Raw genomic sequence first — 26,539 nt, forward strand, 5'->3', positions numbered from 1 at the left:
AGGCCCGAAATGTCAGCCTCCCTGCTCCTCTGATGCTGCTTGGCCTGCTGTGTTCATCCAGCTTTACACCTTGTTATCCTCGTATAGAATATTACCCTGGTCAGAATACTAAGTGAACAGCACTTTTGTTTTAATCAACCTGTTCAGAGACATTATGACCCATTTCTGGAGCAGATGGAACTTGAACCTGGGCCTCCTGTCTCAGGCATAATATGACACTACAGTACCAGTTCTTAAATATTTTTAACTATTGTAAATGGCGAATAGCACAGAAAAGGGATTACTCAATCAATTTTTGGCAAACGTTCCTTTGCTTTACCAGAATGCACACACTCTGACCTTCAATATACTCTCTCCCATTAACTTGCAATCTGATTTCGGAGTAATTATCTATAATTGGAAGGTGGTGAGTGATAGTGAAGTGAAGCTTTTTAAGCTGCCTGGTAACAACTCCAAGCAGAGATAGTAGGAACTGCAGATGCTGGAGAATCTGAAGAAGGGTCTAGGCCCGAAACATCAGCCTTCCTGCTCCTCTGATGCTGCATGGCCTGCTGTGTTCATCCAGCTGTACACCTTGTTATAACAACTCCAAGCATTTGACTTCCCAATCGATGAGACTTTGTTTGTTTGTTTATACCTGAGCTGCTTAGACCTGCGTGCTGGTGGCTGGCAGGTTTAATTGCAAAGCTCTAGCTGCCCTGTGGGCACTGGATGGCATAACCCAAGTTTGTTTGGAGAGCAAAACATGAGCAAATCTGTTGGATTTTTTTTATCTTGACTGGCCCATGCGTGCAGACTTTTATTTACAATGGATTTTGGTTGCCATGACCTCCCCGTTGTCAGCCCAGTATCGTTAGACATGTAATCTACTATATCTTCCTGTATATTTGCTGGAACCCCTCTCTAATCACGTGGTTAATATTAGTGCTAAACTTTGGGTATGGCTACATTGGGTGATTTTTTTTTTTTTAAATGGAATAACTATAGTTTTAAGCTGTTTCCTGAAAGGCAAATGAGAAATTGATTTTCATGAGTAAAATACCAATTCTCATTGTACACTTGCTAGAGGGATGAAGGTTATCCTGCAGCTGTATAGGGTGCTGGTGAGGCCACACCTCGAGTACTGAGCACAGTTTTGGTCTCCTTATTCAAGGATGTTCTGGCACTGGAGGGGGTACAGAGGAGGCTCACTTGATTTCGGAGTTGAGAGGGTTGGCTTGCGGGAGAGATTGAGTAGACTGGGAGTATGCTCATTGCAATATGGAAGAATATGGGGGGATCTTGTAGAAACACATAAAATTAAGAAGGGAAGAGACAAGATAGCAGGGAGGATATATTTCCAATGGTGGGTGAAACTAGACCTAGGGGGCATAGCCTCAAAAAAAAAAGGAAGCAGATTTGGGACTGAGTTGAGGAGGAACTTCTTCACACAAAGGGTTGTGAATCTGTGGAATTCCCTGCCCAGTGAAGCAGTTGAGGCTACCTCACTGGGTGTTTTTAAGGCGACGATAGATAGACTTTTGAAAAATAAAAGAATTAAGGGTTATAGGGAGCGGGTGAGTAATTGGAGCTGAGTTCACGAAAAGATCAGCCATGATCTTATTGAATGGCAGAGCAGGTTCGATGGGCCAGATGGCCTATTCCTCTCTTGTATTAGGTTCTTTGAAGTGTTCAATGAATGCAACAATATTGTATTTAATATGTAGCAGCTTGCCTTCATACTAGAATTTGCAGTCACCGATTATTGACTAGGAGCATGTGTTATAACCTTTGAACACGCTAACTTTCATTCTTTTTAAAAAGAATGAGATTTTCAGGGTTTGTAATACACTATACAAACTTTTTTCAACAGTTACAAAGCTGAACTTTGGCATTGCACTGTCTTTTTATAAAGACACTTAAATGAACTGATCTGTTTTTAAAGCAAGAGATGATTAATCTCTGATCCCTAATGGAAAAACTTGTCAGGTGTCAAAGTCAAATCCCAGGAAAAATGTTTTTGCTGACAAACAAGTGCTTACATAGTAATGCTCACTCTTGTAAGCAGTTGTAATTTTATTTCAAAATCCTGAAAGTGCTCCATGTACTTTCAATTTCAACCACAAGTTTCTTTGTTACTGGTCCTTGAGGATTCATCCAATTCACCTTGCTCCACGAACTGAGGTGTCACAAAATCCAGACATCCACTGATTTCCCTCCCTCCACCCTTTTTGTTTCTCTGTATATTGTGGGATTCCTTGGGTATTTTCTCTGTGCAACATCTGGTTAGGTGAATTTTCCAGCCTTCCCTAATTGTTTTTTTTTTTGTTTTTAACCTCGCTTCACTGCCATCCATGTATCGTGACTCCCAAACCATGACATACCTGACTTCTGGTGTGCTCTCGGTTTGTCATCCTGATGGATATTCTTGCCTTTCTGTCTAGTTTGGATGAGATATGGCGAAGCAAACACTTCCTGTGCCCCTTCTGCTATGGCAGTGTGACATACGTCGCATGCCATACAACATATTTCTTCAGCTCAAAGGACAATATTGAAGTGCAAGTTTGAGGATACATCAATTCTGAGGAATTGTCACTCAACCCAAAACGTTAACTCTGATTTCTCACCATCGGGTGCTGTCAGACCTGCCAAGCTTTTCCAGCAATTTGCTTTAGTTTCTGATTTCCAGCATCTGCAGTTCTTATTCAGCTTTTTATTTGGATATGTTCAAACCTTGCTTGGTTTTGAATTGTCTTTTTTTCTTCGAACTGGAATTGAGTAATTTGTGGTGGTTTGGTTAACTCATCGCTGGCATGTGATTAGAGAAAATTGTTGACCATTTGTTTAGTTCCTGAGCCACCTATAATAGATGTGAGAGAGGAGTGCTTCCTCGCTTCATACATGATGTGCCACTCAAACTACCTTTTTTAATAGCTAGTGGAACGAATGGCCTGTGATCCTTCTAGGAGTATGGTTGATTATCACTTCCATCATCTCAACTCCTTTCTGTCTGCAGCAAATCCCTGCCAAAGTCTCTCTTGTGATGCCTACAAACATCCCATCTGAGTTGTACAGAATGGAAACAGACCCTTCAGTCCAACTTGTCCATGCTGACCAGATATCCTAAATTAATCTAGTCCCATTTGGCCCAAATCCCTCTAAGCTTTTCCTATTCATGTACCCATCCAGATGCCTTGTAAATGTTGTAATTGTACCCACCTCCACCACTTCCTCTGGCAGCTCATTCCATGCACACACCACCCTCTGTGGAAAAAGTTACCCCCTTAGGTCCTGACTGTTCCCTCTTTCCTTCAACTAGTTTTGGATTCCCCTATCCTGAGGGAAAGACATTGGCTATTCACCCTATCAATGCCCCTCATGATTTTATAAACCTCTATAAGGTGACCCCCTCAACCTCTGACACTCCAGGGAAAATAGCCCCAGCTTATTCAGCCTTTCCCTATATGGCAAACCCGGCAACGTCCTTAAATCCTTTCTGCATCCTTTCAAGTTTAACAACATCTTTCCTGTAGCAGGGAGACCAGAATTTAACTCAAATATTCATAAAAGCCTCTCAATTCTAGGTATGAGTACCACTCACTATAATCCCAGCCACTAGAACTATCCTTTTTTGTTATTCACCTGCAACTCTAGGCCTGCCTGAAACCCTTCAAATTACTTTTTTTTTTCGTTGCACATGTCCTATATTTAAAATTGATGTTTGGATTCAGGAAAATGTGTTTTTACAATCACAAGACATTGTAGTTGTCAATTCACAATTGCAAAAATTGAAATTGTAACTTGGTGCTAATCTGGAGTCTCAATTGAAAAGGGCTAATGAATTCAATGCTGGAACTATATGCCTGTGGTATTGTTTTAGAATTTGGTTTTATTTCCAAGCAACCTTTCAAAAGTGTGTGCCATGCTTTGGTAAATTGTTACTGGATGCAAGCAGATTTGGCTTTTCTAATGTTGAAATTGAAGCCTCACTTGCTTGTTTTCGTTTTTGGCCCGTAAACATTCAGTTAGACCATTTTCCTGTAGTAAATGTCGGAAAAAAGGTTGGTTTTTTTAATTGTCCAAATGTTTGAGGTTTTTTTAAAAACACGAAAATCATTCCAACTGAACAGCTGGGCAAGTAATCTGAATTTCTATACAATGCAAAACAGTGAAAATAACACTTTTACTGAACATTCAATCCAGCCTTGACCTTGGAAGGTTTTAAGTTTGCATATGGGAAAGTAAGACTGCCTTTGCAATGACCTTTTAAAGAAAGGAGAGAATGAACTTTGTAGCATGTACACTGTTTTGGAAGCTGGTGGAAACTTTTTTGAAAATTGGTGTTAAATATTGTTTGGAAATGCCATGATTGGTGTCAAGTGTTATACTGGTGTTTGAGAGAGTGCAAAGTTCACTAGGAGGTGAGTGATTGGGAGCAACCTCCAGTCCAAACCCCTTTTTTTTGTTTGTCACTGGTTGCACCGTACCACCTTTAAAATAATGTTGAGGCCTCATCAGATATGGGACTTCCTACACTTGTAGCTGCAGCTTTATGCAATACTCCACTCACTGTAACTGTTGTTCACTTTCCTCTGGCTGCAAGGCTTGAGCTATTAATCAGAACCTAAATGGCTAAACCAGAGGTGAAATCTAATAACCACGTTCTGATACAAGACAATAGGGGAGGTTGGTGTTCCTTGATTTAACTCCTCTTCTTGGTTGAACTGGGGCTGGCCGTTGTCTCCGTACTCTTGTAGTTGCATTCACACAATGGTGTTGAACATAATAAGAATTAGGAGCAGGAGTAGGCCATCTGGCCCTTTGAGCCTGCTCCACCATTCAATAAGATCATGGCTGGTCTTGACTTGATTTCAGTTGGCACTGCATCCCCAATAAACTGGTTGTGCATCTTGAACGTGTTTGAATTGCAATGTAATCAGAGGGGTCCTTTTCCTGGCTTATTTATTACCCCTTGAACCCCTCTTTTTAACCAGATTCCAACATTGTGTCAATCTGTGTGTAAACAATAAAGCTACATTTTTGGGCTAGAAGTCATAAGCTGTCAGTCTGATTTCTTCTTGGATAAACTTGAATCCGTGGCTTCCTTGCTTTGCAGAACCTTGTACTTGTTCTGAGGAAGGACCCAAAACGTTAACTCTGATTTCTCTCCACAGATGCTGCCAGACGTGCTGAGCTTTTCCAGCAATTTTTGTTTCTGATTCACAGCATCTGCAGTTCTTTTGTTTTTAACCTAGCACTTCACCTTGGGTGGTGGCTGTAACTAGGAAGGCAGCAGCACACTTTTTAAACTCCTCTCTCTTTTCTTCTTCCTCCTTTTTAGGTCCGTACGCTTTTTGTCAGCGGCCTTCCTATGGATATTAAACCACGTGAGCTTTACCTTCTCTTTCGACCATTTAAGGTAAGAACTTGTTATCATTGCACACTGCTGTCTAACTTGGGAACATCCAAAAGCACCCTGCATCAGTTCTAAATTTGAGCGGACTGATTTTTTGACTTGCGTTGTAGCTGTTGGTAAAAGGCCATGAGCAATTTTGCCTATGGTTGAACTTCACATGCATAAAATATCTTTTGTAAGAGAACAGGTAGCATGTGTATTGTTGCCACTTTTTTCAAATGCTGTTCTTTACTTCTGCATTTTTCAAACTCCTGTGCAACTGTATATCATGTGCACTGGATAAACCGATACAGGACAAACATGGATACACACACAGAGAACCAGATCAAAAGTACACAGACACAAACACAAACTATTTATAATATTTTCAAGTCTTGTCAATAGTCTGGACATCTGAGATATCATATTTATTTCCTATGACTCCTTATGGGCAATTAGCACTTTAAAACAATGGACTAGATTTTCTCAATTTTGGGTGTTTCTTAGTGGTGTCCCATCATGGCTTAAACCATTCTGTATCTCTGACTTTTTTTTTTGTTTAAAATCTTGTGCAATGATCTCTCTTCTGTGAGACACCTGTATACCAAAAGCTCTCATATCCAGCCCCATCTTCCAGCTCTGTCTTCAATTTTATTGAGGTGGCTGTTGATGAAATTATGTTTGTGTTGTTTTAAGAATGCCCCGCCCTCATTTCTTGATAGTGCTAGGGTAGACGTGAGGTTATTGACCAATGGAAATAATAACTTGCTAAGCCCCTGCCATGTTGTTTTAAACTGTTGTTCATTAACTTTGTCAGTAGTCGCTCATCAATTGCACTCTACCCTCTTAGTAGGTTTGTATGTTCTGTTCTCACTCCAGACTTCAGTGTGGCACTCAATGCTAGGATTCCAGTGCCAGTGTAGAAATGTAACATTGCCTGAAGTGCTGCCTTTCAAATAGGTTGGTAAATCGAGCCTCTGCCTGCCCTGCAAGTGAAGGTAAAAGGTTGCATTGCACTTCGAAGTAGGGGCGTTCTGGTGTCCTGGCTGATACTTTTTATTGCCTGAATCTACCTCAAGTTTTTAAGCATCTTGTTGTGAGCAACTTATTGCAATGGTGACGTACATTTTGAGTACTTCATTGGCTGCAAAGTGCTGTGGTTGTGAAAATTTGTGTCAATGCATATATAAATGCAGGTTCTTTTCATATCTGCTTCAATTTGTCTTGTGTTAAAATATCAGCAAGCTGATATTTTAGTTGAATTCCACCTTCATATTAATTTGAGTTTAAGAATTCATAGAATCCTTAGTGTAGTAGCAGGCCATTTGTCCATCAAGTCCACACTGACCATCCAAAGAGAATCCCATCCCCATTCCCAATACCCAATCCCTTTAACTTTACATTCCTTATGGCTAATCCACCTAACCCACACATCGCTGGACTGAGAGGAAACCGGAGCACCTGGAGGAAACCCACGCAGACATGGGGAGAATGTGCAAACTCCACAGTCGGTCACCCGATGCTGGATTCGAACCTGCCTCCCTGGTGCTGTGAGCAGCAGTGCTAATCTCTGAGCCTCTGTGCTGCCTGTTTGAGTAGGTGACAAACACCAATTCAATCTGACCTATAGGACTAGATGTGGTCTGTGTGGTTACCCACTCAAGGTGAAGTCAGCTACCATTCTCCCTTTTAGGACTTCTGGCCATCACAACTTTGAACTGTATACATAAGTGTGTTGGTGCCCTTTTTTAATTAAAAGTGCAATCCCATGATTCCTCAACCGAGGGCATACAGGCATGGAACTGTCTTGTAAAACCACGTAACCAGACACCTAATCTGTGCAATTAGTACGTGGTTTTTTTTTTGTGGTTAACTAGGTTCAGTTTGAAAGTCTGCAGAATACAAAGGTGAATTTATTTTTGCAAACAGTCTGGAATCTCCAATGTAACATGCTGCAGGAAATCCTGCACGTGATGCAACTTCCTCCAACTCCAGCAAAGTTAGCAATGAGATGCAACTGAAAAAGCAGCTAATTCGTGGTGTGCTTCGTGCATCCCCCACGAAGGGACGGAGAGCTTTCCAAGCCTTGTTCCTCTTGGAACGTTGCTGGTTTTAAAATACCACCACCTCTCATATGTTGCCTGGATAAGGAGCAACTGGGTCCCCTTAATTGAAGGCTGTCATGAGGGGTTCATGGTGAGGGGCAGTAGGTTTAGGGAGGATGTGTTTTTACCCAAAGAGTGGTGACGTTCTGGAATGTGCTGCCTTTGAGTTAGTCACGTCCTTTTTAAAAAGTCACTTGATGAGCACTTTGCTTATTTGTAACATTTGAGGCTATGGGCCAAGTGCTGGTTAACAGGATTAGGTTGATGGTCTGGTGTTTCCCAAGCATTGGGACTCGATGGCCGAAGGGCCTCTTTGGCCCAGCCTTTCTTAAAAAAGACATACTTTGAGAATTTAATACCCTGGCTGACCATCATTCAACTGGTCCATAAATTGACTACAATAAGGTTTGAAGTTGAGAGTTTGAGCCAGAAGTACTAATCTTTTTTTAAAAAAAAAAAAAAAATTGAGCTTGAATTATGATTTTTGGTAACCGCTGCCAACCTTCCAACATAATCGGGCTTGTGATAAAGAGCATGTTTAACATGTGGAGTACTAATTAGGTGGTGCACAAATTTAAGGCATCTGACAAGTGCTTAAGTCATTTTAAATCTGCCCCATAGACTCCATTTCATCTTCAAGGCATCTTGATGTGGTTAGTGGCTTTGTTAGTGCACCATCTTTTTGAAGACTGGTCCCTTCCTTACACCTGTGTGGCTGTTTCTCAGCCCACAGGCTGTGGCAGTTCAAGAAAGTAGCAACAGCATTGCAAGGGCAGTTTAGGGTTAGCTAGCAGCAATCCACATCCTGTAATGAAATGCATGAACTAAATGAAATTGTGGCTTTTTTTTTTGCCTGAGAATACTTAGCTTTGTCCCCCCTGAATCTGACAGCTGCTTCTAGATTTATCTGATGTGCAGATGAATGCAGAAAGAATTGGGTGGGACTGGAGGCAACCCAGGATCTACTCTGGAACCTGGTTTCTGTTTCACATGAGCGATCTAGTGAGCTTCCCTCTTCTGCTCGGTCTGTTCGAAATCCCATTGAAAATCAAAGTGTTCGGTGAGGGATAACTGTTTTTAAATCCTCTTTATTGGAGGACCAATCGAGCTGGACCCTGTAACTTTTTGTTGCAGAGATGTTGAAGTTTCTTGTGATTTAACTGCTAATATCGGATGTTTGTCACAGATGGAGGTCATTCAGCCCATCGGATCTGTGCAGAGTCTAATCCCACTTTCCAACTCTCGGTGCATTGCCCCATTTGTTGTAGCCTTCTAGCGTATGTCCAAGTGAATTTAAATCTGCTTTTAAAGCAAATAACTTGAGGAAACCAAAGCTGTATATAGCAATCTAAATGTGATTTCGCCACTGAGTATAACTGCAGTAAAATTTCCTTTCTGTATTTGATTTTTCCCCTGAAATTCAAACCATTTCATTTTCCTTCCTAAGCACTTGCTGTAACTGCATACTAACCTTTGATTCGTGCTCTGGAACCCCCAGATCCCTCTGTTGTAGAGTTCTGTAATCTCTCTCAAACAGTACACTGTCTGTTCATTTTGTCAGGGAGAATAGCAAAGTTCATATTTAACTCCTCCTTTTAGCCCGGAATTAACTAACCTGTTTCTTTTATATCTACCACTTCTTCCTTTGCTACCCTATCTCGGGGTCACTACTAAAATTTGTCAACCTTGCATTCCTTCATTTAAGTCATTCAGAATAGATTGCATATTTGGGGAGGGGGGGGGTGCTTTCCTGATGCAGTGGTAGTGTCCTTGTATTTGGGCCAGGAGACTTGGGTTAAGATGGAAAAACATTTCTGAGCAATTTGGTTAGAAAATATGTAGATTGTGGAATAGTTGAGGATTCCACAGTGGTCCCCATGTCATTCCATGAGTTAGTTTGCTAACATGAAAAAAGACTCATTTCTCCCTACTCTGCTTCCTGTTAGGTAGCCAGTCTTTGATCTATGCTAAAATGTTAGCACTGTATCTTGTCCACCAATCTTTTTTTTTTTTGAAGTGCACCTTTTATCAAACATCTTAGAAATCGAGTATACCACATCTACTGGTTCCCCTCTATCCACCTGCGAAGTTACTTCTAAGAAGTGCCTATGGATTACTTTAAGCACCATTCACCTTTGACAAAGCCATATTGGCTCTGCCTGCTCACCCTGACTTTCCAATTCTTCTGCATTCCTTTAGATTCTAGCATCTTCCTGATGACAAATGTTAGCCTAACTGGCCTGTAGTTCCCTGCTTTGTTTCCCTCCTTGCTTAAACTGTGTTAATTTGCTATTTTCTAATCTTGGGACTCTCCCAGAATATAAGGATTTATGGAAGATTATTTATACTGCATTCACTGAGTTAAACTACTACTTCATGCCCTAGTTTAAGAAACCATCTGGTCCTGAGGGCATGTTAGCCTTTAGGTCCAATTAGGTCATGTTTGTGCCAGTGAATGTGCCTCCAACAGGAGAGACCATCAACTAAGTTGCCCCTTGTTCAATGGCATTCGCATTGCTGGATCCCCCATCCACCATATCCTCAAGGGGAACCATTCACCAGAAAGTGAACTGAGCCAGAGTTTTTAATACAGTGGGCCACAAGAGCAAGTCAGAGAGGCTAGAAATTATGTAGTAATTAATTCCCCTCCTGACTTTCTAATGTTTGCCTACCATCTTCAGGTTGAGAGGTGATGGAATATTCTCGACTGGATGAGTGCAGCTCCGACAACATGCAAGAAGCTCAACACCATCCAAGACCAAGCAACTCACTGACTCCCAACCACCATCTTCAACATTGACTCTCTCCATTACAATGTGCAGTTGTGACAGTGTATGCCATCCACGAGATGCACTGCCATAACTTACCAGCTTCCTGTTACCTCTGCCATCTAAAAGAACATGGGCAGCAGATACATAGGCAGATCACCTCCTGCACATTCCTCCTAAGCCCCTGATTATTCCCTCTGCAGGATGAGCATTGTCTTTAGTTACTCTTTAAATTTTAAATACTTTCAGAAATTCTTACCAGCTGTTTTTGGATTACCAGCTGCTAGTTCTATTTTCTGCCTCTTCAAGAACCATGAAAAATAACTAGAGAATGTCCGATCCTCCTTCCCTGTCTCTCAATTTTCTAGACCTGAACAGTTCCTTCCATCTTAATATTATCCATCATCACCTTCATTTAACCAAGGATGATGTGTTAGTCTCAATTTTTTTTCTCTCTGGAGCTAGTTTTTACTGAATTATTTAGGGGAGGCAATGGCCTAGTGGTATTATTGCTGGACCGTTAATCCAGATCCCCAGATAACATCCTGGGGACTCTGGTTCAAATCCCACCATGCAGAATGAGAATTCAGTAAAATATCTGGAATTAAGAATCTAATGATGACAATGAATCTGTTGATGTCGAAAAAACCCCATCTGGTTCACTAATGTCCTCTTAAGGAAGGAAACTACCATCCTTACCTGATCTGGCCTACATGTGACTCTAGACCGCTGCAATAACTCTGAATGACCAAAGACTCTGAACTGCGCTCTGGGCAGTTAGGGATGGGGCAATAAATGCTGCCTAGCCAGTGACACCCTCATGCTATTAATGAGTAATAAAAAAATTAAATATTTTCTTAGACTGGTGCTGTACTGTGACCCTTTTTTAACAGTTTTTCAATTCACCTTGGTCATCACGCCCTCAGTTTTTATTTCGGTTTAAAGTGCTAGTCATTGACCCACACTCTTTCCACCTCCACAACCCCTTCCCCTGCCCCTGCAAACTGATCCTGAAATTGTATCATGTGACTGCTCTCACCTAGAGGCTCCTTTCACCGAAGCTACTAATTCATCATCTGCTTTTTGCACGTGAGCTACAGCCTGGTTGGCTTAAACTTGGTATTGTAATGAATCATCCTGAGGACACTACGTGAACTTCTTATTTTCTAAGCTACCTCTGCCAATTTGGTCCTCCCAGTTTGAGTGTAAATAAGTCCCCCAAGATCATAGATTTCTGGAATGCCTCCTTTTATTTCTACCTGTGTACTCTATCCAACATGGAACCCACAAGGGCCCTCTCAAATGTACTAATTTGTATCTCGACACAAACTGGTTCTATATCTTGACCTTTTGAGTTTTGTTCAGTGCTGACATGACCTTACGTTGTCCTTAATGGAGCGCTCCTATGCAGTCTGCACCTCCCCAGGTGAACTGTTGTTGCCACCATCCTTCCAAACGTAGAGTTTTACAGGGCCTAGTGTGGTTGAAGAAAACCGCTTATTGGTCTAACTAGAAGAAACTGTTACAATATGCTGTGCTTGTTCAGTAAATGTTAGCTGCCCAGTTAAGATCCCATTTGATATGTGGCTGTTGTTGGGGAGAGACACAGCAACTGAATGTTTGTTTTTGTTTTGTCTTGCCACTATGACCCTCAGCTGTTTCTGATATGGCATCCTAGCGACTGTTGTTTCTCGCACTCCTTTGGTATTAACACCATGTACAGCCCCTGCAAAGGGTTCTAGTGGTACAGTGGTAATGGCTCTACTTCTGAGCCACAAGTTTCAAGTTCAAATCCCACCTGCTCCAGAGGTGTGTTGTAACCCATTTAGATGGGTTAGAGTTTAAAATTTCTACTACATCTGTCACTACTTTCTAGCATTCTGTCAGGCATAGTCCTACAGCACAGAAACAGACCCTTTCACTCCAACCAGTCTATGCTGACCATAATCCCAAACTAGACTAGTCCTGCCTGCCCCAAATCCCTCCAAACATTCCCTATTCATGTACTTAACTGTCTTCTAAATGTTGTAACTGTGTGCCCACATCATCATCTTCGTCTGGGAGTTCATTCCGCATGCAAACCATCCTTTCTTTTTTAAGAAAGGCACAATTGTCCCTCTTGTCCTTTAAGTTTTTCTCTTTTCTCTCTTTTAAAAATATGCCCTGAATCTTAATCTCCATCCTAGGGAAAAGAACCCTACCGTAACCTTATCTGAACTCCTCATGGTTTTATAAACCTCCATAAAGGTCAGTAATCAACCTTCCACGCCCCAGTGGAAAAAGCTTATCCAGCCTTTCTTAGCTCAAACCCTCCGTTCCCAGTGACATCCTGGTAAACCCCCTCCAGTTTAATATCCTTCCTATAATAGGGCGACCAAAACTGGACACAGTACTCCAGAAGAGGTGCCTCAAATATCCTGTACAAACTCAATGTGACGTCCCAACGCCTATACTCCATTCTGATTTGAAAAAGAACCTCCGTTCAGGTCCTAGTCTTGATCACACTTCAGTCATGTGCCAAATGTCTGTCTAATTAGCTATATTTTATGTTACAGTACATCCCTTAGTTACAAACGTGTGCATTCAAATACAAGGCCTTGCATTTTTTTTAACAAGTCTCTGACCTTATCTGTTGAGGCTCTCCCCTTTTTAAATATTCTGTTCTTTCCTGTCTCTCTCACCTAATCATTCACCCAACTTGTAGCTTTGCTCTGCCTTGTCTCCCCGTATCATATATCTCTCCTCGCTTGACTCTAATTTTTTCCCACCTCCCACTGCTCTTTCATTTGAAATCTTTCTCTAATGCCCTAGTTATGTGATTGACCAGTACGGTCCCAGTATGGTTCAGATATGGACCATTCCAGTGGTCCACCTCCCACGTGCCCCAGGAATGAAGGCCCATTCTCTTCCTTGCCAGCTTGTCACAAGTCCATCTCTCTATATACCCTATGCAAGTTTGTTTGTGACACCATAATCCAGAGATTAGTGCCTTTGTACTTCTGTGTTTTTAACTTGCTCTGTAGCTGCTCAGTCCTCAGCAGATCCTGTTTGTTTTTTTCCCCCCCCCCCAGTTCTATGCTGACCACACTAAATCTTATCCAACGCAGAAGAGATGGCCTGGACTTGGGCAGGCAGTGTAGCTATCTGCATGCTCGCACTTTGCAGAGATTGGTATCTGTCTCGCTGGCCATGCTGCTCCCGACTACCTCCACCACCACCTTCCTATTCACGGCTCCTACTTAATTGACCTCCCGTACCATGGTGCCTTGGGTCCACACCCTTTTTTTTGACCCACGTAAGCCACGAGCCTGGGCCTTGCCGGGCAGGTTCCTCCATCACCTCCTGGATCCCATTTTACCTGCCTCACTGGGTCAGTTAGACCCTTTCCTCAAAATGAGAAGACCCTACTGTGTAAGGGGTGTGATAGCCAGCTTTCTAACAACACAGTGTGTGCAGCTCAACCTCTGGTTCAATCTGAGTCAAAGCTGTTGAAGCAAATGTGTTTGCCTTGGAATCTAGAAGCTCCTACATGTTGCAGTTGTGGCATGTCACTGCTGTAATCTTTTATATCTAAGTAATTTTAAAAATGCTATTACTGAGCTCTAGGTCACCTTAGTGTTTACATACAGCAGCACTAATGTGTACAATTAATAATACATACAGTGTAACCATTGATGTGTACAATTAGTAATGGGTTTGCACAAATACATCTCATCTGGAAGGAGGAGAGCCTGACGGGGGGCGGGGGGGGTCTCAAGTTGCCATTATTGTGACCGTTTTGAAGAAAGAAGCTGAGACGACCTTAACTACAGAAATGGTTTTCCTGTTGTTCACCATAAGGAAAGGTCATCACAAGAATTGCTCTCCACTGCCTTTTGCCAGTCGTTTAACTGCTCCAGAGTCACAATACCAGTTCCAGCCAGTGGGAGGCACTGTTCATATCATTACAGCAAGATGGGTGCAAAACCAAATGGAGTAGCAACGACCCCTTCACATGGCCACTTTCGATCTCAGACCTCACCTTTTGGCCATTAACCAACAGGGATGATGGCGTGCTCCCCTCAAATTTTGGCTGATGCAGAAATTACATCTCATCCGGCTTGCTGCTGCATTTTTCTATGGTTTGAGTACATGGGAAATCCTGTGGCTTTTTCCCCCATTCCAGAATTGATAGCATCCCAACCTATCATCGAGCTGCACGACTCTATGGACATCTACACGTACGCACTAAGCCCGAATTCCAAACCATCACTGCGTTCACGGAGACGTGTGAGAGAATGCGTTCCAGATACTTCGCTTGAGGCCCAAAACAGAATGGTCCCACCAATCAATGTAGTCTCTTGACAATCAACATGCACAGGGTACTTCTGGGCAATGTGGATCAATTTATGAACCTTGGGAACTTTCTTGCAGATAATCTAACATCTTGTACCACCTGAGGCATGGGATCTTTTGGCAAAGACCTCAAACCCGACACCAAGCAGCAGTGTCAGTAAGCCAACCTTTCCATCCAGTGACTCCATCTATACTACTCACTGCCTCAGGAAGGAGACAACATAGTCAAAGACCCCTCTCATCCCAGTCGTAATCTCTTCCAAACTTCTGTTGGGCAGAAGATATGAAAGCTTAAACACATAGCAACATTTCAAGAACAGCTTCTTCCCTGTTGTTACTAGACTTCTGAATGCACTTTTCCAATTTTAAATTTAAAATGTTCATCTCACTCATGGTGCACCTTTTTCTGCAGCCATAGCATTGTTTTTCGCTCTGTTCTATTACCCTGGTGCACTTTGGATGGTGTGATCTGCCAGTACTGCATTTCAAACACAACTTTTCACTGTACCTAGGTACATGTGGTGATATTTCAAAATGAAAGCTATGGACAATAACTTTTGAAAGATCACCAGTGATGTGTTAATCTCTGAAAAATCCTTCAATTCTAATTGCACGAGAGATGCTATGATTGCCATGTCCCCTCTTGGTCTGTAGTCCCCAAGTATTGTGGCACTGGTTATGATTTAAGTTGTTTTGGGTGTGCTTCCAGAACAAGCTCGCTACTCCCAAGCAAGCATGTCCTTAAACCTTATTGTGGGGGAGGGTGGAGAATCAAATGCAAGATCTGATTCTAATGGGAATCTCTCTTCTCTACTTTGGGCAGACTTTTTGGAGCAAGGTGGGGTGGGAGGAGGAACTGTGGAGGTCTTATCAAACAAGGGCTTCTCTGCCACAGCTCCTGAGGTACCAAGCAGGTGGCCAAGTGCCAACTGCAGGTGTGTGTTAAAGCTGAGCATCCTACCCAGCTGGGTCTCCAAATGCCCCCCCTCCATACCTGTGGGAAGGTGTGAGGGCCCAATATCATTTGGGTTGCTTTGTTTCCTCTGCACCCAGTACTGCTAACCTCACGGTGCCAGGGACCCAGGTTCAATTCCAGTCTCAAGCGACTGTCTGTCTCCTGGAGTTTGCGCCTTCTCCCCGTGTCTGTGTGGGCTTCCCCTGGGAGGAGGCAGCAGTGGGGGTGGGGAGTGTGGGTGTCAGTGAGGAGCAAGTGCACCCCTGACTCAGACTGTCTCAGACACTGCCCCCACCTCGCCCCATACACTCCCAGGTTCAAAGATTAGCGAGGCAAATCATCACCAACCCAATTGTTTCTGACCTCCTAGGAATGGCACTGTCTCTGTCCGCTCCCTCCCCACCCACTGCTTTTTAACTCCTCCTTCCCCTGAGGACTGACAGAAAAAGGAGCTCCCCCCACCCCTGACACACTAATCTCCTGGATTTACACATTTCCTGAGGCAACACTCTGCTTAAGGTGAGCTACTGTGACGTTTAAGTTGGCATTCCTACCATCATTCGCATTGAGGGGCTCTTGTGGTGCAGTGATAGTGTCCTTTCCTTCGGAATCAGCAGGCCTGGATTTGGATCCTGCCTGTTGAATGCGGTTGAACAGATTATTTTAAATTCACACACAAAATCCCAATCAATTGCTGGCCAAGAGTTGAAGGTTTTGCTATGATCACTAGTCCAGTCTGAGGCAAACACCCTTCCCTTCCACTAATGGCAAAATCTAGGCTAACCAAGCTTGTTTGTTAGGCTGCCGATGCACAGAACAACACACAGTCCTGTAATGTTTCCTTGCAATAAGCTGTCTGCTATATTCCTCGACAGCAATGCATGCTAGGGTAAGCTGATACTGGATTGGACTCGGCACAGCTTTTACAGGTAGTCTGACAAACGTTTCTGTACGTGATTGAAAACTTGCGATGCTCAGTGCAAAATTGAGGAGAGTGAACTTTTCAGCTAAAAGCAGTAGCTGCTCCAAACATGGCATTCCACTCAAATTAGTGGATTTTGCTTAAAATTGCATTTAAGATTTGTCTTATGTAATCTTTGTTACTATTGGGTCTACTCTGTTCTGTTTAAATCTTTTAAAAAAAAATTTTATTGGCTTTCACAACTACAGAACACTTCATAGCATTTGAGTGCCCGTAGAACGAGTTTTTGTTGTTGGGCAGTAATATGTGGCGGTCAGTGGACGTATTTAAAAGGTAGAATCACCATAGTCTCTGTGGATTGTAGGCTGCTCTCATTAGACAGGGACAACTGTTGGAGAGTTTAAGTAGAGTATCACCACTCCTTCGGCATTGAGTGAGTTTCAGAAGGCACGGACTCTGATGACCTCAGCTGCTGCAGGATTTGAACCCACCACTGTCTGTGTCCCTCTACATTACATTATAAACCAGCTGTCCAGCCAACTGACCCCAAACAGCAATGTGGCATGATCAGTACTGCTTCATAAAATCCCTACAGTGTGGAAACGGGCCCTTCGGCCCAACAAGTCTGCACCGACCGATTTTCCCCCTATAACCCACCTAATCTACACATACCTGAACGCTACAGGCAATTTAGCATGGCCAATCCACCTAGCCTGCACATCTTTGGACTGTGGGAGGAAATCGGATCACCCGGAGGAAACCCCAGAAAAACAGGGAGAACGTGTGTGGAGTTCGCACGGTCGCCCGAGGTGGAATCGAACCCGGGCCCCTGGCGCGGTGAGGCAGCAGTGCTAACCACTGTGCCAACTTTTGTGCTTGTGGTGACTTGTTGGGTGATGAGTTTTGACCAGGCAATCAGACAGAAATCTTACTCCCTTGCTATTCAGATGGTGGTTTGGGAATTTTTAGTGCTTATTTTAGGGGTGACGACAGTGGTGCTGTGATGACATCACTTGACTAATAATCTAGGTGCTCAGTTATTACTCTGGGAAATGAATTCAGCTGGTGAAATCTCGAATTTTGTTTTTAAAAATCTGGAATTGATTTGAGCTAGATTCAAAAGCTTTCCTAATTGATTGTTTAAACCAAAAAAAAACCCCACTAGTTCACCATTCTTGCCTGGCCTGGCCTGGCCTACATGTGACTGCAGACCCACAGCAATGTGGTTTGCACTTACCTGCCCTCTGAAATGGCCAAGCAAACCACTCCTTTCAAAGACAGCTTGGGGATGACTAAGAAATGCTGGCCTTGCCAACAATCCCCACATCTCATGGAAAAACTAAAAGGCAAGAATGGGTACGCCAGAGAGTAAATGAGCCTTTTGGTTTAAGATCTTGTCCAAAAAAAAGCACCTCCTTGGTGTTGAGGTCTTGGCCTTTTGAGTTCAAATTCCTGGGGTTTCATGTCCCACAACTTTTGATCTTCATGCGAAAGCTACTCACAGTAACACTCGTTCTTCCTAAGCCTAGTTTGAGGATTTGCGGACAAGTTAAGAACACCCTTTTACGGCCCACCATTCAAATGAGGAGCAGAAGCCTTTTAATGGCTCCCTCCAAGAAAACTCTTGGGCTAGTTGATTGTATAAAAACCCAACTCTTGCCAACCGTATGACAGTTAAGTATTCGATCACCTTGCTTTTGGTCTCTGCATTGAAGTCTTGAATTGGAACCAATATGTGTGAGTTGTGCAAATAGTAGTAGTGTTTTAAATATTTTAAGGTAGTCCATTCAATTTCGCTGCACTTGCATGTCCAACTTGATTTCCACTGTTCACCAAATGAACACTGATATGTTTGCAAGCTGCATATCCCCTTGATCAGAGTGGGTGTGCAATTTGAAAATGTACTATTTTGTTCATTCACTCACTGTGGAACCAAAATCTGGAGTGCTGTCCCTAAGTGCGCTGGGAGGCGATGGCCTAGTGGTATTATTGCTGGACTGTTAACCCAGAGACCCAGATAATGTTCTGGGGACCTGGGTTCGAATCCCACAATGGCAGATCATGGAATTTGAATTCAATAAATATCTGGAATTGAGAATCTAATGATGACCGTGAATCCATTGTTTGGAAAATCCATCTGGTTCACGAATGGCCTTTAGGAAAGAAAACTGCCATCCTTATCTGGTCTGGTCTGGCCTACATGTGACTCCAGAGCCATGGCCATGTGGTTGACTCTGAACTGTCCTCTGCCTAATCCCCATTTGCCCAATAAATGCTGCCTGGCCAGTGACATTTGCATCCTGTGATGGAATAAAGAAAAACACGAATAGCCCAGGACACACTCCACTTCAGGCAATTAAAGATGGGTAGTATATGTCCAGACCTAGCTAGCACACTCATCCCGTGATCAAACAAAACATGCAATTCTATGACCTAATTATTATCTCTAACGTAACTGTACAGCACAAGAACAGGCCCTTCGGCCCAACATGTGCTGAACGTAATACCAATTAAACCAAACCTTTCTGCCTGCCTGTCGTCCATATCCCTCCATTCCTTGCATATTCATGTTCTTATCTAAAAATCCCTATTGTAACTGCCTCCACCACCACCAGCCATGCATTCTAGACTCCTACCACTCTCTGTAAAAAGAAAAACTTGCCACCCTTGCCTCTGTTAAACTTGCCCCCTGCACCAGACATTTCAACTCGGGGTGGCGGGAAGAGAGATTTTGACTGTCAACTGTATCTATGCATCTCATAATTTTAAGACTTCTACCAAGTCTCCCTTCAGCCTCCACTGAATTTGCTATCATTTGTATGCCCCCGCTTGCTGAAGCAGCCTCATCTCTTTGGGCATCGGAAGCCTGGTATCACCAGGTTTTAGAATTTCCCTATTTAATCTCAACTGACGTTTATTTTGAAATTGCAGGAGAAATTCAGCAGGTCTGGCAGCATCTGTGGAGGGAAAGCAATGTTTGTTTTGGGTCCAGTAATCTCCCCTTCTGAAGTTGTTTCTCCAGTAACTTGTTTTTGTTTCAGACTTCCAGCATCCACAGCCCTTTTTTTTTGTGACATTGAATTTAAGTTGCTCTCAACCAGTTATAACTGCACTTTATTTTGAGAACTACTAGCGCTTATTCTTGTGACCTGAATTGTATAATTCCATTATTGCAATGTCTTTTTTTTTTAAATCCCCACAGGGATATGAAGGGTCACTGATCAAGCTAACATCAAAACAGGTAAACCTTTTACCTTTTTTATCATAACCTAGATGCGGAATGTTCTCTATGCTCAATATCTCTCATTTTAAACGTTTTCAAGTCCGACAAATCAGAATTGAATCATGATATGACAAAATGGGATGTCATATCTTGTATTAAATTCCTAGAGGTAACATCAGCAGGAGAGCGTGCTTTATCATTCCAAACTGAGTTACTTCTATTGCATTTTAAGGGACTATTTTGTTTGTGGAAAACTTGCATTACAGCCTTGCGCAGTCTAAGTTTTTCCCTTCCTTTCTTGTTTGCGAAGGGATGGAAGATTTGTGGTAAATGACAAAAATAAATTGCTGGAAAAGTCTCTAGTAGGTCTGGCAGCATCTCTGGAGAGAAATCAGTTAATGTTTCAGATTCAGTGGGGATTTGCATGTGAACATAGAAGGTATGGTTAGTAAGTTTGCAGATGACACCAAAATGGGAGATGTAGTGGATAGTGAAGGTGGCTATTTCAGTACGGTGGGATCTTGATCAGATGGATCAATGGGCTGAGGAATGGCAGATGGAGTTTAATTTGGATAAATGTGAGGTGCTGCATTTTGGAAAGGCAAATCTGGGCAGGACTTGTACACTTGAGAGATCTTGAAATGCAGGTTCATAGTTCCTTGGAAGTGGAGTCACAGGTAGGTAGGACATTTGGTATGCTTGCCTTTATTGGTCTGGGAGTTGAGTGTGGGAGTTGAGGTTATGTTGAGGCTGTGCAGGACATTTTGGTTAGGCCGTTTTTGGAATACTGTGCAGTTCTGGTCACCCTGCTATAGGAAGGATATTGTGAAACTTGAAAAGGTTCAGAAAAGATGTACAAGGATGGTTCCAGGGTTGGAGGGTTTGAACTATAGGGAGAGGCTGAACAGGCTGGGGCTATTTTCCTTGGAACGTCAGAGGCTGCAGGGTGACGTTTAGAGGTTTGTAAAATCATGAGGGGCATGGATAGGATGAATAGTTAAGGTCTTTTCCTGGGGGTGGGGGGGAGTCCAAAACGAGAGGGGAAAACTTTAAAAGGAACCGAAAGGGCAACTTTTTCAGAGGGTGGAGCATGTATGGAATGAGCTGCCAGAGGAAGTGGTGGAGGCTAGTACAATTACAACATTTTAAAAGGCATCTGGATGGGCCCATGAATAGGAAGGGGTTAGAGGGATGTGGGCTAAATGCTGGCAAATGGCACTAGATTAATTTAGGATATTTGGTCAGCATGGATGAGTTGGACCGAAGGGTCTGTTTCCAAGCTATAATCTGTGACTCTGACCCTTCCTCTCAACTGAACAGTCGCTGGACCCGACACATTAAATCTGCTTTCTGTCCACAGAAAACTGAGCTTTTCCAGCAACATCTGCTTTCGTTTCTGATGTCCAGCATTAGAATGCTTTCTTTGCTTTCTTTTGCGTCCTTCCGTCCTTCCTTCCTTCCTTCCTTCCTTAATTTATGGTAAATGGATGATTTGAGGAAAGTTTTCACTTATCCTAAAATGATGTCTTCTGCATCCAGGGGTTAACAGAAATATAGAGACTACTAACCAGAATGAATGGAGGTGTAACATCGAGATGGGGCAAGCTCACCTTGAGGTTTATAGACACTCATTGTTGAGTTTGAGGTGCCAGTGTAGGTTTTAAAATATTTTTGAAGTTTAGTGGGTTATTGTTGCACAAGTGGCAATTTGTGGGAAGGAACTATGTGTGTGGGTTGTGTTTGAACAGCCTTGCAAATGTAAAAATTTTTGACTGTGTTCAACCACTTGCTGTTTCACTGGGTGAATGTTGCAACAAACTGTGCATACCTAATAAACTCTAATTAAAACTAAGTGTAAACAGCAATTAAATGTTTGCAAGTGCCCTTAAAGTTATTACAAAGCTGAATTGGAGCAAAACTGTATCGCTTAAAGTTAAATTTCACCAGTATTCAAACTAAGATTACACTTCTTCTCAACAGACAAACTTTTTTGTGCCTTTGACAGTACCAATAAACCCTGGGATTGTATTTATATCTAACATGGTTCATTGAATGTAGTTTCCCCTTTTGATCTTAAATCTAAAATGAAATGCGTTATTAAAAGTATATCTTTGTAATTATTCCTCCAATGTAATTACTGTACATTTTAACTGTAGCAGGACTCTGACTTCTAACTTAAATGTAGCGTGGTATGTTAAAGTTAATGAATGTGATCTTTTTTTGACCCCAGAAATCCACAGGGGGTCCTCTGCCACTCATTTACAATCCTGGTGAATGGAGCAGTTACACAACAGAATTGCACAAGTTTAGAAATCTGGAAATGATTTCTTGAGTTTACATTCTTTTAATGTTGGACATTGACTGACTAGTTTTTTTAGTGTAGAACTATCTACTGAACCGGTCACTTGTGTAATTGGACGAGTTGAATTAATGGCCTGGAGTTTTTGCTAGACTCTGCTAATTCTTTTGCCACAGTTTGACCAAGCCCAGCACAAAAGGTTGGGTGGGGGGGAGACGGTGAGCATTGGAAATAGTGAGCAAGTCTAGTTTCTCTGTGTGCCATTTGCATGGGTCTATCTTCAAACTAGAAATAACCCTATTCTCTTTCTCTAGCTCCACACTGCGGTTGGGTGTTCTGGAGTAATGGTTTAAGAGCATATGAACCTCTGGCATCATGTAGTGTGAGATAGCGTCATTTAATACAGAGCTGGTACAAGACATTTCTTGGAGACGTCTTGACCTCGTGTAGATCAATGTTTATTCATATACAAGCTGCATACATATTGCAGAAATATTGAGACTGCCAAGAGGAATAGACATAACGTAAGGAAGTGGGGGAGGTTCAGAGGTTTAGGTTGAGTTTGAGGTACCAATATAGATTGAGATATTTGGAGTGTTGTGGGCTAATATTGCACAAGTTGGCAATTTGTGAGAAGGAATGGTATGTGTGGTTCAGTGTTTGAACAGCCTTGCAAATATAAGAATTTTTGACCATGTTCAACCACTTGCTGTTTGTGCAGTAAACTAGCTTACTGCAAATCATTAAGATGGAAGACCCGACCGACCAATCACCCACCCACCCCTCCCTCATCCCCTGAGATACACATCTCCAAAGAGTGGTTTGGCTTTCAGTCAGCATTTTACACAAGCTGGAGCTAACTTTCTGTCCAACAGAGAAATCTCTGGTTAGAATGATAGAATCCCCAGTGTGTGGAAGCAGGCCATTTGGCCCATCGACTCTCCACTGCCCCTCTACAGAGCATCCCAGCCTCCTACCCTATCCCTGTACTTCCCGTGGCCAATCCACCTAACCTGCACGTCTTTGGACTGTGGGAGGAAACCAGAGCACCTGGAGGAAGCCCACGCAGACACGGAGAATGTGCAAACTCCACACACAGTTGCCCGAGGACAGAATTGAACTCTGGTCCCCGGTGCTGAGAGGTAATGCTACTTGGAGTACTGGGTATAGAGGAAACAAAGCAGCTGAATGGCGTTGGGCCCACTCCCACCCCTGCAGGTGAGGGCTCAGGGGTGGGGGACATTAAAAAGCCAGTTGGATAGGATGCTTGGCTTAAATGCTCCTTCTGATTGGCACTTGGCATTTCAGGAGCTGTCAGAAACTTGTGTTTGATAGGGCCTTCACAGGTCATCCTCCTCCTTCCCCCAACTCCCTCCAAAAAGTGTCTCTAAACTAGAGAAGAGATTCCCATTCGGATCAGATCTTGCATTTGTCCTTTGCCATTAACTCCTAGTTGCAGTTTGGGATAGTGCCTGTTCATTGCTGTAAAATATAGCTTCTTTTGAGTCATTTTATTGTTTATTGCAGCATTGTTTATTTATAATTTAGAAGTGGCAGTCCACTTTCCTTCAGGGTTCTTTTTCTATTGCAAAGGTCAGTCAAATGAGTATAGAATTCACAGGACCCAAACAAGGGTGGCACGGTGGCTCAGTGGTTAGCACTGTTGCGTCACAGTGCCAGGGACCTGGGTTCAATTCCACCCTCTGTCAACTGTGTGGAGTTTGCACATTCTCCGCGTGGGTTTCCTTTGGGTGCCCTGGTTTCCTCCCACAGTCCAACGATGTGCAGGCTAGATGGATTGGCCATGCTAAATTATCCATAGCTTTCAGGGATGTATAGATTAGGTGGGTTATAGGGAGATGCTCCGAGGGTCAGTGTGGACTTGTTGGGCCAAAGGCCCCTGTTTCCACACTAGGGATTCTATGAAGACTTATTAAATGAGTAATCATTTTCTGATCAAACGTTTCCTTCCTCCTAATATCCTACTGAAAAGTGACTCCTAATAAGGGGGATGCATTGAGATTGTACCAATTTCTAAAAATTTTGATCCTTTACACCCTTTTGGCGTGCAGAGCCAGTAAAGCAGCTGAGGGATTTATCTAAGCATAGTTGTTTTTGGTAGAAATACTGGGTCAAAACCCCTCAATTTTATGATGTGCCTTCTTTCCTGATAAAGGACTTGCGCGTGACACACATGATTGTATAGCAATGAAAGGTTAATGATTCAAATACAGGAGCAGGGATGTCTTGCTGCAATTGTATGAGCCTTGGTGAGATGACACCTGTGTGTAGTCTTGGCCTCCTTTATCTGAGGAAGGAGGTTCTGGTTTATGGAGGCAGGGCAGCCATGTTTTACCAGACTGATTCCTGGGATGGCAGGACTGCCCTATGAAGAGGGAATGGATCACTTAAGACTCTATATTCACTGGGGTTTAGAATGAGGGAGGATCTCAACCCTGTAAAAATTCTAGCTGGACTAGACAGGGTAAAATCTGTAAACTGTGTTCTTGATAGCCTGGGCAGTCTGGAACCAGGGGGTCACAGTCTAAGTATATTGGGTAAGCCACTTAGAACTGACGTGGAGAAATTTCTTTACCCAAGAGCCTGTAGAATTATTGCAGAAAGCAGGTGAAGTCAAAAACACTTGAAAGAATTTCATGAGGGAGATGGTTCTTCAGAGCTACAAGGATCAATGGGTATGGAGTGAAAGCAGGGTATTGAGTTGGATGATTAGCCCTTCATATTGAATGATTGGAGCAGGCTTGAAGGCTGACCTACTGCTATTTCTGCAATTGAATCTTTCCCTATCGGATATGCAACAGTAGCTATTTTTTCCCAGTTTGAAATGTCATAATCCTAGCTTTGCAACTTATCTACATAGATCAGGCTTCATGATAAATTAAATTGACTTGTGTTTGAACACTTTTTTAAATACTATTTTCCTGATTCTTCAGTTTCTGTAATAACCTTGACCTGACTGATTTGATTATCACCATAAATAGCAAACGGTCTTTATTTATTCATTTGGAAACAAACCACACCATCTCCTAATTCAAAGAAACAATCTACCTTTTCTGTACCTAAAATGAAATCTTACTTAACATTTCTCGATGGTAAAGTACATCTGGGTGTTGGAAATCTTGATTTGAATGATCAAGAATAGATCTTTCATATGAAGAAAGAAACGACATAAACGCTAAAGTAGCGATAGCAAGAACTGCTGATGCTAGAGTCAGAGATAACACAGCATGGAGCTGGAGGAACACAGCAGGCCAGGCAGCAGGAGCAGGAGAATAGATGTTTTGGGTCGGGACCCTTCAGAAAAAAGGGTCCAGACCTGAAACGTCAACACCCCTGCTCCTCTGATGCTGCCTGGCCTGCCTCCAGCTCCATACTGTTATCTCTAAATGCTAATGTAACTTGTTTTAGTCAATGTTTTGCCTAGATTTTGATGGTTTAATTACATGTTTGAAATCATGCCTGGCTTGAAGCAGATGCAAACATCTCTCCTCAAATGAGCGCTTCTGACAAATTGAGTTTTTCAGGTGCGCTGAAGCTTAACACTTTATCTATTTGGCATGCAGGTTTAAAATTATAGCATTAAGGAAGTTTTGCTCACCATTCCTGGTTTAGGATTATTGGAATTTGAAGACTAAAATAGAAATGAGAGTAGGCCGCTCAGCCCCTTGAGCCTGCTCCATCTGTCAGTAGGATCGTGGCTGATTCAACTGTGTTTCTCGCATCCACTCTTTTCCTACCTTTTCTCCCCGTAACACTTTGATTTCCTCAAGAATTTATCTATCTCGGCCTTTAAGGACTCTATCCCCACCGTGCTTTGTGGCTAGCAGTTCCAAAGATGGTTCCCCCACCCCCGCCAAAAAAAAACCTGGGATGAGGAGGCCTTTGCCCTCAGCCTTGAATTGGTACCCCTTAATTTTGAGACAGTGGACACTTTTGGTCCTAAACTCTCCCATGAGGGGAAACACCCTCTGAGCATTTACCTTGTTGATGCCTCCGGAATACTAAACGTTTCAATGAGGTCACCTCTCGTTTTTCTAAACTCTAGTGAGTAGAGTCCCAACTTGTTTAGCTTTAGCTCACAGAAATCCCTCCATACCAGGGAGCATCCTAGTGAACCTTCTCTGAACTGCCTCCAATTGAATAATGTTCCAAAACTGTACTCCCCAGATGTGTATCACTGAGGCAAGAATGTCAACACTTCAGAATGTTTGTGACATTCCTGCTCTTAATGATTCTTTTTGCATTTGTAGAATGTTTATACGCTACTCTTGACGCTGCCCCAGTGTAAAGTATATTCATCAAGTTCAAGGTTTTGAACCTACAGCCTTACAACCCAAGCGATAAGATGACCAGTGAGGCTAAATCCACTTGCTTCTGAATCTGGACCTGATTTTGAGGCCTTGATGCACTTGAATTGCTCACTATTGTAAGGGCATCAATGTACTTTACTTGGAATGCTAGTGCTAGAATCGATCCAAGTACCTCCTGGCCACTACCTGTTTAAATTGATGGACTGGACTGAATTGAAGTTGAAGTG

At 42.7% G+C, this 26,539-nt stretch overlaps 1 protein-coding gene across 3 annotated transcripts in view; it reads left to right on the forward strand.

The window, feature by feature from the left end:
- Positions 1-5,313: 5,313 nt before the first annotated feature.
- Positions 5,314-26,539, forward strand: part of LOC109916829 (RNA binding protein, mRNA processing factor 2) — a 69,718-nt gene continuing 48,492 nt past the window's right edge. For all 3 annotated transcript variants that reach the window (XM_048617114.1, XM_048617116.1, XM_048617115.1), the window contains exons 1-2: positions 5,314-5,398; positions 19,662-19,700. In XM_048617114.1, the coding sequence (XP_048473071.1) occupies positions 5,351-5,398; positions 19,662-19,700 (87 nt within the window). In that variant the 5' untranslated portion in view covers positions 5,314-5,350. The remainder of the gene's footprint in view (positions 5,399-19,661; positions 19,701-26,539) is intronic.

Source organism: Rhincodon typus, chromosome 36, assembly GCF_021869965.1.
Source record: "Rhincodon typus isolate 14 chromosome 36, sRhiTyp1.1, whole genome shotgun sequence".
In the NCBI taxonomy this organism is placed as follows: Eukaryota; Metazoa; Chordata; class Chondrichthyes; order Orectolobiformes; family Rhincodontidae; genus Rhincodon; species Rhincodon typus.